The sequence below is a fragment of the Bufo bufo genome, chromosome 1 (assembly GCF_905171765.1).
Source record: "Bufo bufo chromosome 1, aBufBuf1.1, whole genome shotgun sequence".
Lineage (NCBI taxonomy): Eukaryota > Metazoa > Chordata > Amphibia > Anura > Bufonidae > Bufo > Bufo bufo.
In genome coordinates, this window is record NC_053389.1 from 371,511,655 (window position 1) to 371,530,638 (window position 18,984).

The 18,984-nt window shown below is 41.3% G+C and overlaps 1 protein-coding gene across 1 annotated transcript in view; it reads left to right on the top strand.

The window, feature by feature from the left end:
* The window catches only part of TENM2 (teneurin transmembrane protein 2), a 3,383,593-nt gene extending 3,366,322 nt beyond the window's left edge, over positions 1-17,271 (top strand). Inside the window, exons 28-29 of the mRNA XM_040404927.1 lie at positions 13,761-13,891; positions 16,510-17,271. Of these exons, the coding sequence (XP_040260861.1) occupies positions 13,761-13,891; positions 16,510-17,271 (893 nt within the window). The remainder of the gene's footprint in view (positions 1-13,760; positions 13,892-16,509) is intronic.
* The last annotated feature ends 1,713 nt before the right edge of the window (positions 17,272-18,984 follow it).

The following is an 18,984-nucleotide window of genomic DNA, read 5'->3' on the forward strand; positions in this document are numbered from 1 at the left end:
GTCCTGGGAAACCATGCTAACAGAGTCATCAAAAAGAAGAATAGACTGCTGCATGACTTAGGGCTCAGACTGCTTGGCTGATTTGCAAGGGGGTGAGGTGAAAGACTGATAGGCATGGGCTGCAGGTGGTGTGACGAACTGCGACCGCCGCGGCCACAATACATCACGAAACCGTCACAGCGCCCCTAGTGGTCAATCTGCAACCAGGCCTCCCAGCCACTTTCAGCACACCGACAGTCTAACTTGAGTCCGTACAGTTGACAGGCTGAAAGCGCAGGGATTGGACTGCCGATTGACTGCAAGTAAGCGTGTGAGCGACCGGACCGGAACCACACACAGGGTAGTTTAACTGCCACCACCTTGCAATTTATGGGAGCAAGGAACCGACTATCTGGATAACAGAACCGAGTAGCTTTCTCTTCGGAGAGGCTAGGGTAAGTTTTTGCAGTGTTTGAAAGCAGGCATATGGCTAGAGAAATGACTTGGAGGTCATTTATTATATATATACAATATACAATACAACTTCTCAATATGTGCAGTGATTAAGGAAAGTATAGTCCAATAAAAAAAAAAGGGAGAAAAGAAAGAAAATACTTATTGGTTGGTGAAATAGTCAGTTGCAGGGATAAAGTCCAAGAAACCTTTGTCCAGAGTGTTATAATCCAAATATGCCTACAGCCCACGGGTTCTCTGGCTCAGGCCCTCTTCAGGTGTTGTTAAAAGTGGAGAACTCCTTTAGCAGATCCTAGGCCCTTGTTATAAGGATCCCAGAATCAAGGCGGGGAATTGAGAGTCCGCCTGCTGGGGCAGGCTGTATTTCTGAGATGAATGCCAGTTCTGAAATATGGTATGTGCCATATCTCGGGATGTCTCCGCTGTACATAAGTAACAAGCACAGATTCACATTCTCCACAAAATATGGAGTTCAGGGATACCAAATATGACTATTATAACTGGTTCTATGATGGGCTAACACCATAACTTTACCTGGGCATCTCCTAGAGTTATGTTTGTCATATATAAATGTCCAGTGAATTCTGAGTGACACGATGACGTAATTTTTACGTCCGTAAGATGCATGGTCTCTCTTAACCACCTCAGCCCCCATAGCTTAAACACCCTTAATGACCAGGCCACTTTTTACACTTCTGCACTACACTACTTTCACCGTTTATTGCTCGGTCATGCAACTTACCACCCAAATTAATTTTACCTCCTTTTCTTCCCACTAATAGAGCTTTCATTTGGTGGTATTTCATTGCTGCTGACATTTTTACTTTTTTCGTTATTAATCGAAATTTATCGATTTTCTTGCAAAAAAATGACTTTTCACTTTCAGTTGTAAAATTTTGCAAAAAAAACGACATCCATATATAAATTTTTCTCTAAATTTATTGTTCTACATGTCTTTGATAAAAAAAAAATGTTTGGGTAAAAAAAAAATGGTTTGGGTAAAAGTTATAGCGTTTACAAACTATGGTACAAAAATGTGAATTTCCGCTTTTTGAAGCAGCTCTGACTTTCTGAGCACCTGTCATGTTTCCTGAGGTTCTACAATGGCCAGACAGTACAAACACCCCACAAATGACCCCATTTCGGAAAGTAGACACCCTAAGGTATTCGCTGATGGGCATAGTGAGTTCATAGAACTTTTTATTTTTTGTCACAAGTTAGCGGAAAATGGATGTTTTTTTTTTTTTCTTACAAAGTCTCATATTCCACTAACTTGTGACAAAAAAATAAAAACTTCCATGAACTCACTATGCCCATCACGAAATACCTTGGGGTGTCTTCTTTCCAAAATGGGGTCACTTGTGGGGTAGTTATACTGCCCTGGCATTCTAGGGGCCCTAATGTGTGGTATGTAGTTTGAAATCAAAATGTGTAAAAAATGACCTGTGAAATCCTACAGGTGCTCTTTGGAATGTGGGCCCCTTTGCCCACCTAGGCTGCAAAAAAGTGTCACACATGTGGTATCGCCGTACTCAGGAGAAGTTGGGCAATGTGTTTTGGGGTGTCTTTTTACATATACTCATGCTGGGTGAGAGAAATATCTCGGCAAAAGACAACTTTTCCCATTTTTTATACAAAGTTGGCATTCGACCAAGATATTTATCTCAGCCAGCATGGGTATATGTAAAATGACACCCCAAAACACATTGCCCAACTTCTCCTGATTGCGGCGATACCAGATGTGTGACTTTTTTTTGCAGCCTAGATGCGCAAAGGGGCCCACATTCCTTTTATGAGGGCATTTTTAGACATTTGGATCTCAGACTTCTTCTCACGCTTTAGGGCCCCTAAAATGCCAGGGCAGTAAAATTACCCCACATGTGACCCCATTTTGGAAAGAAGACACCCCAAAGTATTCAATGAGGGGCATGGCGAGTTCATAGAATAATTTTTTTTTTTTGGCACAAGTTAGCGGAAATGTTTTATTTTATTTTTTCTCACAAAATCTCCCTTTCCGCTAACTTGGGACAAAAATTTCAATCTTTCATGGACTCAATATGCTCCTCACGGAATACCTTGGGGTGTCTTCTTTCCGAAATGGGGTCACATTTGTGGTATTTATACTGCCCTGGCATTCTAGGGGCCCTAAAGCGTGAGAAGAAGTCTGGAATATAAATGTTTACGCATTTGGATTCAGTGAGGGGTATGGTGAGTTCATGTGAGATTTTTTTTGACACAAGTTAGTGGAATATGAGACTTTGTAAGAAAAAAAATAAAATTCTGCTAACTTGGGCCAAAAAAATGTCTGAATGGAGCCTTACAGGGGGGTGATCAATGACAGGGGGGTGATCAGGGAGTCTATATGGGTTGATCACCCCCCTGTCATTGATCACCCCCCTGTAAGGCTCCATTCAGACGTCCGTATGTTTTTTACAGATCCACGGATACATGGATCGGATCCGCAAAACACATACGGACGTCTGAATGGAGCCTTACAGGGGGGTGATCAGGGAGTCTATATGGGGTGATCACCCCCCTGTCATTGATCACCCCCCTATAAGGCTCCATTCAGACGTCCGTATGTGTTTTGCGGATCAGATCCATGTATCCGTGGATCCGTAAAAAACATACGGACATCTGAATGGAGCCTGACAGGGGGGTGATCAATGACAGGGGGGTGATCAGGGAGTCTATATGGGGTGATCAGGGGTTAATAAGGGGTTAATAAGTGACGGGGGGGTGTAGTGTAGTGGTGTTTGGTGCTACTTATTACTGAGCTGCCTGTGTCCTCTGGTGGTCGATCCAAACAAAAGGGACCACCAGAGGACCAGGTAGCAGGTATATTAGACGCTGTTATCAAAACAGCGTCTAATATTCCTGTTAGGGGTTAAAAAAAAATCGCATCTCCAGCCTGCCAGCGAACGATCGCCGCTGGCAGGCTGGAGATCCACTCGCTTACCTTCCATTCCTGCGTTCACAGGAAATCTCGCGTCTCACGAGATGATGCATATATGCGTGACTGTGCGCAGGGCTGCCGCCTCCGGAACGCGATCCTGCGTTAGGTGGTCCGGAGGCGATTAAAAAGGGTAAAAATCATATCTCAGATTCATGTTTCAATCTGGGAACCTTGGTGCCGGCCTGTCTGACTCAAGCTAGCTTACAAGCCCCTTATGGCAGCGACACCAAATGGCTCCCCCCCAGGTGTAGTCGTCACACCTAGCTGTGATATCTCTGCAGAAAGGGAAGTTCTTTTGTGTAGGGTCAACCTAAGGAAACCAGCTGTAATTGCGTTATCTGCTGGGCATCTATTGACTGACTTGAACAAATGTACCCTTTTGTTCTCTGGGTACACAGAAAGAGACGCTCTGAGTAATCAGATTGTAGGTTCTGGGGCCTGTAGCTTCAGGGCCCTATGGAAATAAATACTGTTTAATAGACCCATGGATCAATAAGGTATAGTGATAATATTGGGAGGGCTGTTCAATATTCTCGCGGATCATCCGTGACAGGTGCCAACTCTGATCTTTCAGCAGGAGACCCGTAGGAGACAATGTGAAGGAACTGGAGCCACTGTCATCAACCCAATCTACTATCGCCTGTACTTGTTCAGGCCTCACCATTCGTAGAGCCGCATTAGGCACGACCAAATACCGCTGCAGGTTCTGTCGCCTACTCGCACGTGTAGCTTGCACAGATCGACCACATATTTTCCCTGCAACAGGAGCTCCACCAGCAGCACCACGACCTGGGCCACGTCCCTTATTTGATGCTCTCCTCATATTTGTTGAATTTAGGATCTTGCCCTAAATGGGTGTTTAATTAATAGTAGAATAGAATGACAGTATGTACTGGGTGTATCTCACATGCCCTGAACCAGCCTAGGCCTCAATTAAGTTTGTTTGCCCAAAATGGCTGTATTTCAAATACGTGAATAGAACCCTGGCCTGTATATAAAGGGTGTATCTCCCACGCCCTGACCCACACTAGGCTGCAATTAAAGATTTGTGCCCAAAATGGCTGTATTTCAAATAACTGAATATAACCCAAATATATAAAGGGTGTATCTCACAATGACATCTGCAGCAAAGGCTGCCAAATAATTATTTTTTGCCTAAATGGGTGTTTGCTAATTACTGAATATGACAGCCGTATATAACCCTGGAATTTCAAATGTCTTGATGCTGCAAGGGCGGAACAATTGTGTATCTTGCCCAATAAAAAGGTGTTAATAGAAGAATATAACCCCTGTCTCACACGCCCTGATCCAGAATAGGCCTCAATTAAATTGGTTTGCCCAAAATGGCTGTATTTCAAATACCTGAATAGAACCCCTGTATATAAAGGGTGTATCTCACAATGACATATGCAGCAAAGGCTGCCAAATAAACTTTTTTTGCCCAAACGGGTGTTTGTTTAATAACTGAATATGACAGCAGTATATAACCCTTGAATTTCATACGTGCTAATGCTGCAAGGGCTGTAAAATGGTGTATTTTGGCAAAAAAGAGTGTTTTTTTTAAAACCCACAAAATTATGGTTGTATTTCTAGCTTAAATTGCACACTGGCTAATCCAGATGTTGTATATTGCCAAAAAAGTGTGTTTTTTTTACTAACCGAATATCAAAGCTGTATATATTAAACTTGAATTTCACACTTGCTGTAAAATAGTGGATTTTGGCAAAAAAAATGGTGTGTTTTTTGAAAATTGCACACTGACTATTCCAGATGTTGTATATTACAAAGAAAAAATGTGGGGGGGTTCAGTCAGCACAGCCCTGTTTGCAGGTTCACATTGCTATGGCGAAATACACATACAAACGCAAAAACACAAATGCAATAGCACTCTGTGCTGGATGTTGAATGAGGCATTGGTGTACATTTTGGCCAAAGCGTAATAAGCCTCTCACCACGTCAAGGTCGCCTCTATGAGTGGTCCCTAACACTAGTACCTACCTGTTATGGGCCATGATAGCCACACAAAGTCCAGGGAGCACAGGTACAGCATGCACGCCAGGCACACTCTGCTTTTAACCTGCTTTTTGGCCAAAATGTACACCAATTCAACATCCAGCATAGAGGCAGGGCAGAGTGTTGGTTGCAGAGTGCTATTGCATTTGTTTTTTAGATGTTGTATATTGCCCAAAAAGTTTTAGTTTTTTTTACTAACAGAATATGATAGCTGTATATAACGTTTGAATTTCACACGTCCAGATGCAGCTAGGGATGTAAAATAGTGTATTTTGCACAAAAAAGGTGTTTTAAAAACCCCAGAAAATTATGGCTGTATTTCTAGCTTAAATTGCACACTGACTAATCCTGCAAATGCACCAGATGTTTTATATTGCCAAAAAAGGTGATTTTTTTTACAACCAGATTATTAGTGCAGTTTTCAAAGAATGGATTTCAATGTCACAAAAACTCAGATGCAGTGCTAGTGCACTGAGCATGCAAAAAATGGCTGCTGCCGCCAACCTAACTGACAGATAAAAGGTTGTTTTTTTTCAGTCACTGGGCTCAGGGCAGGGTAAAAAGATTGTGCCCTGTACCCACACAACTAAATGTAAGTAGATCACTGAGTTAGATTCACGTTCTGAACCTAAGATTCTCTCCTATTCTCTCCCTGAAATCACTTTCCAATCACAGCCATGCCATTAGTAGGCATGGCTGTGATGGCTTCTAAGGGCACAGAGTTAAACGCTTGTTGATTGGCTGCTCTGCAGCCTTTTAAAAAGCACCAAGAAAGCACCGAACCCAAACTTTAACTGAAATGTTCGGGTTCGGGTCCAGCGTCCAAAAATCCTAAAGTTTGGTACGAACCCAAACTTTACAGTTCGGGTTCACTCAACCCTAATTTTGTTGTATCCTGAAAAAAAAACAACATACAGAAATACACTGCTGAAAAAAATAAAGGGAACACAAAAATAACACATCCTAGATCTGAATTAATTAAATATTCTTCTGAAATACTTTGTTCTTTACATAGTTGAATGTGCTGACAACAAAATCACACAAAAATAAAAAAATAAAAATCAAATTTTTTAACCCATGGAGGTCTGGATTTGGAGTCACACTCAAAATTAAAGTGGAAAAACACACTACAGGCTGATCCAACTTTGATGTAATGTCTTTAAAACAAGTCAAAATGAGGCTCAGTAGTGTGTGTGACCTCCACGTGCCTGTATGACCTCCCTACAACGCCTGTGCATGCTCCTGATGAGTGTCACGAGGGTGTCAAGAACCATGCCTGACTCCGTTATACCAGGGGTCAGGAAGTCGCAGCGGTTGGCTGCGCGCTCTATGTAAGATAGGGCTGTTTCCTTATGGTAGCTTTCTGGGTTTGCTTTGCAACCCTTTTGGCTCACTCAGGGATCCGTAGCTCTTTCTCCTCAGCTGTTCCTTGTCCAGCACTCCCAACCTCCTTATATTCCCCTCTCACACTTCTCTGGTTGCCAGATATAGAGCTTCCTGCCTGGACATCTATTCTGACCCTCTGGAGCTGTGTTGCTGCGTTCTCTGGTTGTTGGTCCAGAACACTACCCTCCGGATCCCTGTTGGACCTTTGTGGACTGCTGTGGTCGCCCACCTGGGTGTATGTGTTTGTCTGTATTGTCTGTCCTCTCCCTGGTGTTTCCCTCTTAGTGTCAGTGGTGCGGCCTAGCGATCGCACCAGCCCGTTCACTATCTAGGGCTCATTGTAGGGAAAGCCAGGGTTTAGGCACGTGATCGCCGCACGGGTGAGGAACCCGTCTAGGGATGTCAGGGCAGTCAGGTGCCAGCCGCAAGGTGAGTCAGGGGTCACCATCTTTCCCTCTCCCTTGGGCAGGGCTTTCCCTTTTCCCTCCCTGTGCGTGACGCCGGTAATTACAATGAGGTGGCAGACGGTCTCCTGAGGGATCTCCTCCCAGACCTGGACTAAAGCATCTGCCAACTCCTGGACAGTCTGTGGTGCAACGTGACGTTGGTGGAATAGAGCGAGACATGATGTCCCAGATGTGCTCAATTGGATTCAGGTCTGGGGAACGGACGGGCCAGTCCATAGCATCAATGCCTTCGTCTTGCAGGAACTGCTGACACACTCCAGCCACATGAGTTCTAGCATTGTCTTGCATTAGGAGGAACCCAGGGCCAACCGCACCAGCAAATGGTCTCACAAGGGGTCTGAGGATCTCATCTCAGTACCTAATGGGAGTCAGGCTACCTCTGGCGAGTACATGGAGGGCTGTGAGGCCCTCCAAAGAAATGCCCCCCCACACCATTTCTGACCCAATGCCAAACCGATCATGCTGGAGGATGTTGCAGGCAGCAGAACGTTCTCGACGGCGTCTCCAGACTCTGTCACGTCTGTCACATGTGCTCAGTGTGAACCTGCTTTCATCTGTGAAAAGCACAGGGTGCCAGTGGCGAATTTGCCAATCTTGGTGTTCTCTGGCAAATGCCAAACGTCCTGCACGGTGTTGGGCTGTAAGCACAACCCCCACCTGTGGACGTCGGGCCCTCATATCACCCTCATGGAGTCTGTTTCTGACCGTTTGAGCAGACACATGCACATTTGTGGCCTGCTGGAGGTCATTTTGCAGGGCTCTGGCAGTGCTCCTCCTGTTCCTCCTTACACAAAGGCGGAGGTAGCAGTCCTGCTGCTGGGTTGTTGCCCTCCTACGGCCTCCTCCACGTCTCCCGATGTACTGGCCTGTCTCCTGGTAGCGCCTCCATGCTCTGGACACTACGCTGACAGACACGGCAAACCTTCTTGCCACAGCTCGCATTGATGTGCCATCCTGGATAAGCTGCACTACCTGAGCCACTTGTGTGGGTTGTAGACTCCGTCTCATGCTACCACTAGAGTGAAAGCACCGCCAGCATTCAAAAGTGACCAAAACATCAGCCAGGAAGCATAGGAACTGAGAAGTGGTCTGTGGTTTCCACCTGCAGAACCACTCCTTTATTGGGGGTGTCTTGCTAATTGCCTATAATTTCCACCTGTTGTCTATCCCATTTGCACAACAGCATGTGAAATTGATTGTCACTCGGTGTTGCTTCCTAAGTGGACAGTTTGATTTGACAGAAGTGTGATTGACTTGGAGTTACATTGTGTTGTTTAAGTGTTCCCTTTATTTTTTTGAGCAGTGTATAAACAGTTACAAATTTAGTCAAAAGTATGCACTTGAACTATGTTTGACCAACTATAGTCTATGGGTCATACTTTCCATATGTTTTTCTGTATACAAAAGTATATCCTTGACGTACAGCAAAAATGAAAAAAAAAAAAAAGAGATGTAAACAGCTCTTAAGACAAGGCTAGATTACTTTACCTGTGGGTTCTGATCACATTGAGACTGTGCTGCAACTTCATTATTTTCCCCTTAAAGAGGACCTTTCATGGGTCTAAACATTAGCGCTGTCCAATCGCAGCGGAAAGCTTCACAGCCAGGGAGAAGGAGTTTTTTTTCTCCCTGGCTGTGACGCTCTCTTCTGCGATTGGACAGCTCACAGCCAGGGAGAAGGAAACGCCCACGGAGAAAGACTCAGTCTCTTTCTCATTGCTCCAATGCTACAATTAGCATACCAGGCGGAAGAATACAACAGGGGCCAACAGAGCAGCGCCCAGAAAAAATAGTAAGTGCAGTTAGATCCCTGCACTATGCCCTACTTATCCTGATACTTAGTTTATAATGGCTGGACCCATGAAAGGTCCTCTTTAAGAAAAAAATGAAACAAAATAATAATAATTTCCAGCAAATTTACACAGTTGGGGTACTTTCACACTAGCGGCTCGGACCTCCGGCAGGCTGTTCCGGCGGGTGAACAGCCTGTCGGATTGTCCTGCCACTAGTGCTCCCGGACTATGGCTATGGCCCCATTGACTATAATGGAGGCGGGGCAGAGTTCCGGCGGCATTACGGTAGCGCATGCCGAGAGGCCGCCATAATAAAAGTATGAAATGTAAAAAAAAAAAAATACATAAGTTCATCAAGTTCAACCAAGGGATGCAAATCCCAGAAGGAAATGAGACTCAGATTTCTATATGTTTTCATAAGCATTAATGTTATTTACTTTTAAGAATTCATCTAAACCCTTTTTAAAACTGTCCACTGTTCCTTCTGTGACCACGTCCTGAAGAAGTCTATTCCACAGATTCACAGTTCTTACAGTTAAGAAGTTTTGACGCTTTTGGAGACTGAACTTTTTCTTCTCCAGGCAGTGCCCCCTTGTCTTTTGAGGGCATTTTACATGGAACAGTTTTTCTCTGTATTTTTTGTATGGCCCATTTATATATTTGTATAGGTTAATCATGTCCCCCCTTAGACATCTCTTCTCAAGACTAAATAAATTCAATTCTTTTAATCTTTTTTTTAATAACTAATATCCTCCATGCCCCTTATCAGTTTAGTCGCTCCCATCTTTACTTTTTCCAGCTGCAGTTCGTCCTTTCTATGGACTGGTGCCCAGAACTGAACTGCATACTCCAGATGAGGCCGCACCAATGCTTTCTAAATTGGTAGTATTACATCCCGGGCCCGCGAGTCCATGCCTCGTTTAATGCATGACAATATCCTGGTGTCATTAGAAGCAGCTAATTGACATTGTATGCTGTTATTCAATCTATGATCAACAAGGACACCCTATACCTTCTCTACAAGTGACTCCCCTAGGACATATGAAGCACAGCGATTATTACTACCAAGATACATAACTTTACATTTATCCTCATTGAACATCATTTGCCAAGTTGATGCCCAATCACTCAGAGTGTTCAAGTCAGCTTGTAGTTTATGGACATATAGTAAAAGTAGTAGTGGCTACACTTGGTGAGTGGATATATATAGGTGCTCACTCCACAACCCACCCCAGGTTCTAGCAAGAAGATTAAATTGTTGTGTATAGATGGAGGGCACACAAAATATCTAGGGCAATGTGGACTGAACAATAAATATTTATTAATATATATAAAACCTATTATTTATACATGGATAGCTAAAAAGTCAGCAATCCATACCATAAGGGATAAATATTGAAACCAGAGTCATATATCTGCAAAATAAATATGACACTTTAATAGTTGGTCAATGTCAAATAATTGCACATGGTTATAAGTGAACAGATCGTTCATATAAAGCAGCGTATCTATAAAGAAAATGTCCTGCTCAGCAGATCTACACCTCTTCAAGATCTCAAATGAAAGCACCTATTTTCCTCACAATTTTAACAGCACTCCGTAGTTCACTTTTCACACCCAAACTTGTTATAATGCGGACACATACACACAGGTATTTTTTGTGTACATTACCGGTCCGGTGGGTGTTGTGGCTGCACAATTGGAGTTTCACTGCGGGACTGAGGAGTCGGCGTTGGATCTTTCAGCGTGGAGTCACGTTCTACTCTCACTATGTGGCGTCCCACGTGTGTTAAAGTGAATCACGTGACTCAGTCCATCAGCTGTGTGATAATACTAGTACTAGTAGTCTCTGAAAAAGCTGGTGCCGGAAGAGAAGAAAACGGCCAAAAAAGTAACTTGTAAACTATGAATCCTTATTGTATAGCTTTGATAAAATGGCTCCTTGTTGGTCCTTGCTGTGTACCAAACGCGTTTCGGAACACTGTTCCTTCTTCAGTGGTCAACCTTCTCTCTTCCGGCACCAGCTTTTTCATGGACTGAGTCACGCTATTCACTTTAACACACGTGGGACGCCATGTAGTGAGAGTAGAACGTGACCCCACGCTGAAAGATCCAACACTGACTCCTCAGTCCCGCAGTGAAACTCCAATTGTACAGCCACAACACCCACCGGACCGGTAATGTACACAAAAAATACCTGTGTGTATGTGTCCGCATTATAACAAGTTTGGGTGTGAAAAGTGAACTACGGAGTGCTGTTAAAATTGTGAGGGCAATGTGTTCAGATGGAAAAAATGACGAATATTCTAATATTCTGAATATTAGCGAATTCTCGAAGTGGCGATATTCAAGATAAAAATTTGCTTTTTGAATATTCATGGTCAACACTAGTCCTCAATATCATTAATAAATAAATAATAGAGGACCCAGCACTGAACCTTTGGGTACACCACTTATAACCCGGGACCATTCTGAATAGGAATCATTGACCACAACTCTCTGGACACGGTCCTTCAGCCAGTTTTCAATCCAATTACAAACTATAATTTCCAATCCTATAGGTCTATAATTAACTGTGGAGGACCTAGACCCTGTTTTGAATATGGGCACCACATTTGCCTTGTGCCAATCACTTGGCACTGTACCAGTACCTAGAGAATTTCAAAAAATTATAAACAGGGGCACAGCAATGACTGAACTGAGCTCTTTATGCACTCTTGGGTACAATCCATCTGGACCCGGAGCCTTGTTCACATTTACCTTATTTAACTTATCTTGGACCATATCTATAGGTAGCCAATTGAGTATATTACTGGATGTACTAACAGCTCCAGCACCACAGATATCAGCTCCTTTATCTCCTTTTGTATATAAAGAGCTAAAAAAAAACATTTAGTAACTCTGCCCTTTCCTTATCTTCAGTGACTAATCCCCCTTTACCATTATTTAGGGAACCTACTTGCTCAGACCTTGGTCTTTTAGCATTTATATATTTAAATCATTTTTCGGATTTGATTCGCTCTCTTTTGTAACCTACTGTTCGATTTGTATTTTTGCTAATTGTATCTCCTTTTTACAGATTTTATTGAGCCCTTTGTAAACTTCAAACGCTACAGCTGAATCTTCAGATTTGTATTTTTTGAATGCACTTTTTTTCTTTTATTGCCCTTTTTACAGTAGCTGTAGGCCATGGGGGTTTAATTTTAGCTGTTTATACTTGTTACCTAAAGTAATACTTTTTTTTACTCAATGTGGATTTAAAGCTCTCCCATTTATCCTCAGTATTATTATGTGACAGTAGCTGCTCCCTGTCTATGCCCTGAAATGTTGCCCTCAACCCAGGGAAATTAGCCTTTTTAAAATTCAGTGTCTTTGCTCTGCCTTACAGAGTTTGCTTCTTTATAGTTTAGGGGAATATAATTATATTGTGGTCACTATTACCTAGTGTTTCTTGAAAAGTAAAATTTCCAACAAGCTCTGCATCATTAGAAATTACCAGATCCAACAGAGCATTGCCCCTAGTGGGAGCTTCCACAAACTGGCCCATAAAGTGGTCCTGTAGTATGTTGAGGAATCTTCTCCCCTTTGCGGCAGAACCATGACCCCAGTCAATGGCTGGGAAGTTGAAATCTCCCATTTTGAACACTGTACCATTTCTATTTGGTTGTACAGTTGCGTTTCTATCTCCTCTGTGATATTAGTGGGTCTATAGATTACACCAAGTATTATTTTTTCTGTGTTTTTATCCCTTTGAAATTCCACCCATATGGTTTCAACATCCTCACCATCCTCACCCACAATTGCCTCTTTCACACTTGTCTTCAGATCACTCCTCACATACAGGCACACGCTACCCCCTCTTCTATTGACCCTGTCTTTCCTAGATAGTGTAAAACCCTCAATATTAACAGCCTAGTCATGTGAAGAGTCCAACCATGTTTCAGCCACACCAACTACATCTATGTGTTCTTCTAGTACCATAGCCTCCAGCTCCCCCATTTTGCTAGCTAGACTTCTGGCATTTGTGAAAATACATTTTAAATTACTATGACCTGTAAAGTGAATATCTGGGATTTTTGGGTTACCTTGGTTGATGTTTGTATGTAACAGGTTCTTGTTACCAGCTGTTCTATTTTTCATCTGTGTATAGTTCTGCCCAGTCTTCTCCCTACTTTCCTCACTAACCCCAGCCCCCACTAAATCCCCACTGTCCCCTGCTATATCCCACTCTCTATCTACAATATCTACCCCTTTATTAGGATGACCCCTCACCCTTTCCCCAGATCCTAGTTTAAAAGCTTCTCCAGCCGTCTAACCATTTTTCCCCCAGGGCAGTTGCACCCTCCCCATTAAGGTGTAGCCCGTCTACTGTAGAGCCTGTAACCAACCGGGAAGTAGGCCCAGTTCTCCATGAACCCAAACCCTTACTTCCTGCACTAGCCTTTGAGCCACTTATTTAACGTCCTAATTATTGTTTACTATTTTTGCATGTTGCACTTTCCCTAACAGTTCTGTAACTTCCGGTTGAATCTGTTCTTTCAAAACAAAATTTGTTGAGACAGCATAGTGATGATCATTTCCCATAGCACAGACGATCAGACAAATTACTTGTATGAAATCTATAAAACTGCATCTCATCATATGCATGTCTAGAAACTAAGTAATGATTATATATTTGTATCCATTCAACAGACGTGCAAAGCTGGCTGGTGATGTTCGGATTTCAACTGAGCAATATAATTCCTGGCTTCCCAAGATCCAAACTGCATTTTGTGCCACATCCATATGAACTGACTGAAAGTCAAGAATGTGAAAATGGACAGGTATGTCTCCTCTCCATCCTATATGAGCTGCCATGACTCTGTGTGATAGCTTACATTTACACTTATATCACTTCAGGATGGGATTTTTATGATTATGATCTTATGCACAATGTGCATTTTGCCTGCCTAGATAGTTATGTTAATTGAAGTATCATTAGCTCTTTGCGAGTATACCCTTGAGTTGTTTCTTGATTAACAATAGTACAGGGACATTTAAAGGTAGCCAGCCATCTGTTCCATCTACAGTATAACAACATACCCTTTTGGGATGTCATGATTAAAAATAAAAATTTTGCTTACAGCTATTGTATTGCACATGTGTTTTATATATATATATATGCAATAAAACAGTATTTGCTTCATAAGAAACCGAGAAATGGCTCCTTTTATGTTCAATATCAAATTTTTGGCTTCACTTATTTCCTTTTGTAAAGGACATGCAGTGCATTGGCAGGCAAGTTCAAGTATGAACTGTCATAAACAAAACCTTATCTGCATTAAAGGGTCATAGAATACAGCTACGGGATCTTAAAAGCAGCTGCATAGACTAATGTGCAGTAAACATTTAATTAAGAAAAAACTAACAAAATATTCAAAATATTAGAACTAGACTGGTTTTGTCCTAGGCCCCAGGCCCCCACATGTTTATTACCGCTCTGAAGCATGCAGAATGCAATCATGTATTTGGAATCTAGTGCCAAACATCCCTTTTGCTGGCACATGAGCGATGCAGCTCTGTTAGAAGCTCCTTACCAACACAACTGTATTAATGTAATATTTATGTATGGTGTGTGTCTTTGGTGATAAAGGACGTTAGTGCTAGCAGGAAATTAAATGTCCTAAGTGATGAAAAAGGCAAATGATTATGATAGTGTTCCATGTACGTATGCCTGCATTCATATTAATTCATTAATGTGTAAATAGAAACAAATCAGAGAGTGTCCCGTATTAAACATTATCACAATGTAGAAAAAATTGAAAATGATTATTTCTAAAAGTCTAAAATGTATTTTGTATATGAAATACACCCACTTTAAAAACTGCATCACTTCTGTGTTCCACTGACAGTCATGTGTCTACATCAGTGTACTGATGACAGGTTACAGGTCACTTGGCCATGTTAGTACATCGCCATACATGTCTCTTCCAAACCCTTAAACAGTTTTTTTTTAATGGATAACCCCATGAAAAGTATTTATTCACAAGATATGTGATAACTATCAGATTGGGGGGTGGCCAGCCACTGGGACATCCAGTGATCCCAAGAATGAGGGCTCCCTGAATCCCCTCTATGAATGGAATTATAGTGCAAAAATTACATAGACAGTCTCATTGCTGTGAATGGATCCGTGGACCACCATGTACAGTACTGCTTAATTTAGAAAGGGGACTCGGGACCCCTCTTTTTCAAGATAATTAGGGTTTCAAATCATGTACATATAAAATATGTTTAGTCAAATAACCATTTTAATTAAATAGTTACAGTCCAAATTTGTTCTGCTCTGCCTGGAATTCAGCTAAGAACTCCGACTGTAGACAGCTGAAAATCATGCATGCACAGTTTCCCCATATATTGCCGTTTGCACTCATGTTTTAAGAGCAGCAGTCATGTAGGCCTTACTGTTAGCAATTCTGATGCTTGGAAATTTTTCTGAACATTTTGACATCATTATGTTCAATTTGAAGCACTGCGTGAGCAACTTTAGCTGAGACACTCAGCTGTAATAGCCCTTTGACTTGTTCTATGTGTACTGAATAAAAAAGAGGCTACAGTAAAACCATTATATTTTATAGACACTGTGAAAATAATTGTATCTACGCAAATAAAGGTTTATCTGATTCATGCTTGACTACATGTGGTTTCCAGGTACATTTGTAGATAGCAGGACACTCATAAAGCACTTGCATAATAAACTAGTCTGCATGAAGAGGATGCCCTCTTACAGGACAGAAAATGCAATATCTGAAATCAGAATGTCATAATAGGCGCCCATATTTAATCACAATTTTCCTATGTGCATTTAGGTTTAAAACAGGTTGTGTCACATCAGGAAATGGCATTTATCATGTAAAGAAAGTTATTACAAGGCACTTACTAATGTATTGTCATTGTCCATTTTGCCTCCTTTGCTGGCTTCATTCATTTTTCCATCACATTATATGGTGCTTGTATCCAGGGGTTATGACCATCCTGCAATCCAGCAGTGTTGGCCATGGTTTCACACTATAGGAAAAGACAACCCCTTTAATTCTCTTTATTTTTTAAACCTGCAGACGAAAATTCCAAGAACAACAAGGAATTGTGCATGTTGTTGCTTATATTTAACACTTCACATTTCATCCTCATTTGTACTAATCTTACTGTGATGTACTATATAAATCTCTAAATGTTTAAACATTTATTTGGGTATCATTCATTTCATAATAGAAGAGTTTAGTTTTCTCAAATAGCTGGATAACTTTTCTAATTTCATGTGATTTACTTCTATACTAAATTTAGGGCAAAATGTGATTAAGCCAGTATTGCGTGACCTTCAGAAATCTGTACAGTCTAGTTACCATGGTTCACTGCATTACCTTTTAGCTTTGTACAACTAATTAATTTTTCTGTCTTACAGCTAATTACTGGTGTTCAACAGACTACTGAAAGACATAATCAAGCATTTATGGTATTGGAGGGTCAACCCATAGTGAAGCGACTATATGCAAATATAAGGGAAAAAATAGGACACTGGTTTGCAACTACAGTTCCTATAATCGGTAAAGGAATAATGTTTGCAATCAAAGAAGGCAAAGTGACAACAGGAATGTCTAGCATTGCCAGTGAAGACAGCCGGAAAATTGCTCTTGTACTTAACGGAGCTCACTACCTGGAAAAAATGTACTACAACGTAGAAGGAAAGGATACTCATTATTTTGTCAAAATTGGCTCCTCTGACAGTGATCTAGTCACCTTGGGTTTGACAACAGGTCGCAAAACATTAGACAGTGGAGTCAATGTCACAGTCTCTCAGCCAACTTTGCTGATAAATGGAAGGACTCGTAGGTTTACATACATAGAGTTCCAGCATTCATCTCTCATTTTAAACATCCGCTATGGGTTGACTGCTGACACCCTGGATGAAGAGAAAGCACGAGTTCTTGACCAAGCACGTCAGCGAGCATTGAGTGAAGCTTGGGCAAAAGAGCAGCAAAAGGCACGAGATGGAAAAGAAGGTAGTCGCTTATGGACTGAGGGGGAAAAACAGCAACTCCTAAGCACAGGAAGAGTTCAAGGATATGAAGGGTACTATGTCCTTCCGGTGGAGCAGTACCCAGAATTAGCAGACAGCAGCAGTAATATCCAGTTCTTGAGACAGAATGAAATGGGAAAGAGGTAACAAATTAATCTGCTGTCATCCGTCTCTGGATGGATCAGTAGTAATAACTGTTATCTCCTCTCCTAAGGAGATGAATACCTAAATGGGGCACTAGGCTGAATTGTTTTGAGACAGTTAAGTAGCAAGAAAGCTCACATTTTTTGAGTTGAATGCTGCTGACAACCACTAATTAAAGTTGACTTAAAGCCTGTAAGTAAAACACAAGAAAACACAAAATACTCCTGTGATAATACCCACTTCTTCTGGGTCTCTGATACAAATAATGATTTTCAAGGCCTCTGATTACCTCACATCTTTGATGTGGGGAAAATACAGAAACACTAAATTCTATGCGGCTGCCTTTTCAAAGAACCGGTCTGAGTACTTTTCAGCAAGATTTTGCAAAGTATTACAACATTTTAGATTTACAAAGAATTCTTACTCCATTGAAAAACAAACTAAGACTATGGAGTGATTTGTAGAAACAAGTTTACACCTAAGAGTACTGGATAGACTCTGACAAGAAGACACAAACTTTACTTGCACTCTTATCCCAAAATGCTCTTACTTAATTTATTCAAGTGGGTAGAGTGTGACGTGTGAGTCAAACGGCTTTCACTACAGTTGAATTCATCCTCTTGTATGTATTTGAGAATCCATTGTGGACAATACAGTATAACACAGTTACAGGGTGTAGTCTGTTTAGAATCTGTAGTTTGTTGGTATCAATTTCAGTAGAGATGTGGGCATTGTGACACTATAGCAAAAGGGCACCACTTCTGATCACCCTGTTCGTAAAAGAAGGCCAGAAGGCACAATCACTGTATCGATTAAAACTAGAAATGTGTTTGTTTGGTCAAAATAATAAACTGAGACAATCACCTTTACAGTCACCACAAAATGATTATGAACTTTGGTATATTTTTTTCTTTGTAATATACATGTATGAACTGTTTATTGAGTTTTTATATTATTTTAATTTGCTGCTAAATGAAAATTAGGGACAGGCAAAGATAATTTATGGCAAAGTGTTTAACTTGTTTATACATAAATAAAGTCTCTAAAAGTGTGTATGTTTTTCTCTGGATGATGTAATAAAATGGTTGGTTTGCAAATGTAATATTTATCATGCTAGCTTCCTAGATATATTATTGCTCTTCAATATCTTTACAAGGCCATAGTCAAACCCTCAAGAGCATGAAATGGTCTTTAGTAGGCCTTGTTGTCCAGGTGGGGGGATCTACATGCAGAGTACTACTAATAATAGGGCCTGTCATGTATTGGCCTAGCAATAACAAGTACAGAGGTTGCCTGGCAGTTAGTGGTAATCTGCAAGTAGATCTCGTTATTGGGCCACACTATGTACAGGCACTTTAAAGAATATTTATCTTGGCTGGTTTCACAATGTTACTAGTGGGGTTGCTAAAGAATATAGCAGAGAACACAAATTATAGGCTCATCCAGTGTGTAGTAGCCTGCACCATACCTCTAAAATTCCACAAATAAACATGATTGTTTCTTAAAAGTATTTTCTTCTATACAATAGATGCACTACCTTTCATATATGCATAGCTATTGTCATCTACAGAGTAAGAACATTCATCACTCACTCTTTGACAGCAATACGTCTGCATATATAATTGAATGCCATGGAACTTTATTTTTCTGATACAGAGCTCTAAAGACTTTGCATAAATATAAACAAAGGCTGGCTATCTGGAGCAGCCACTAGAT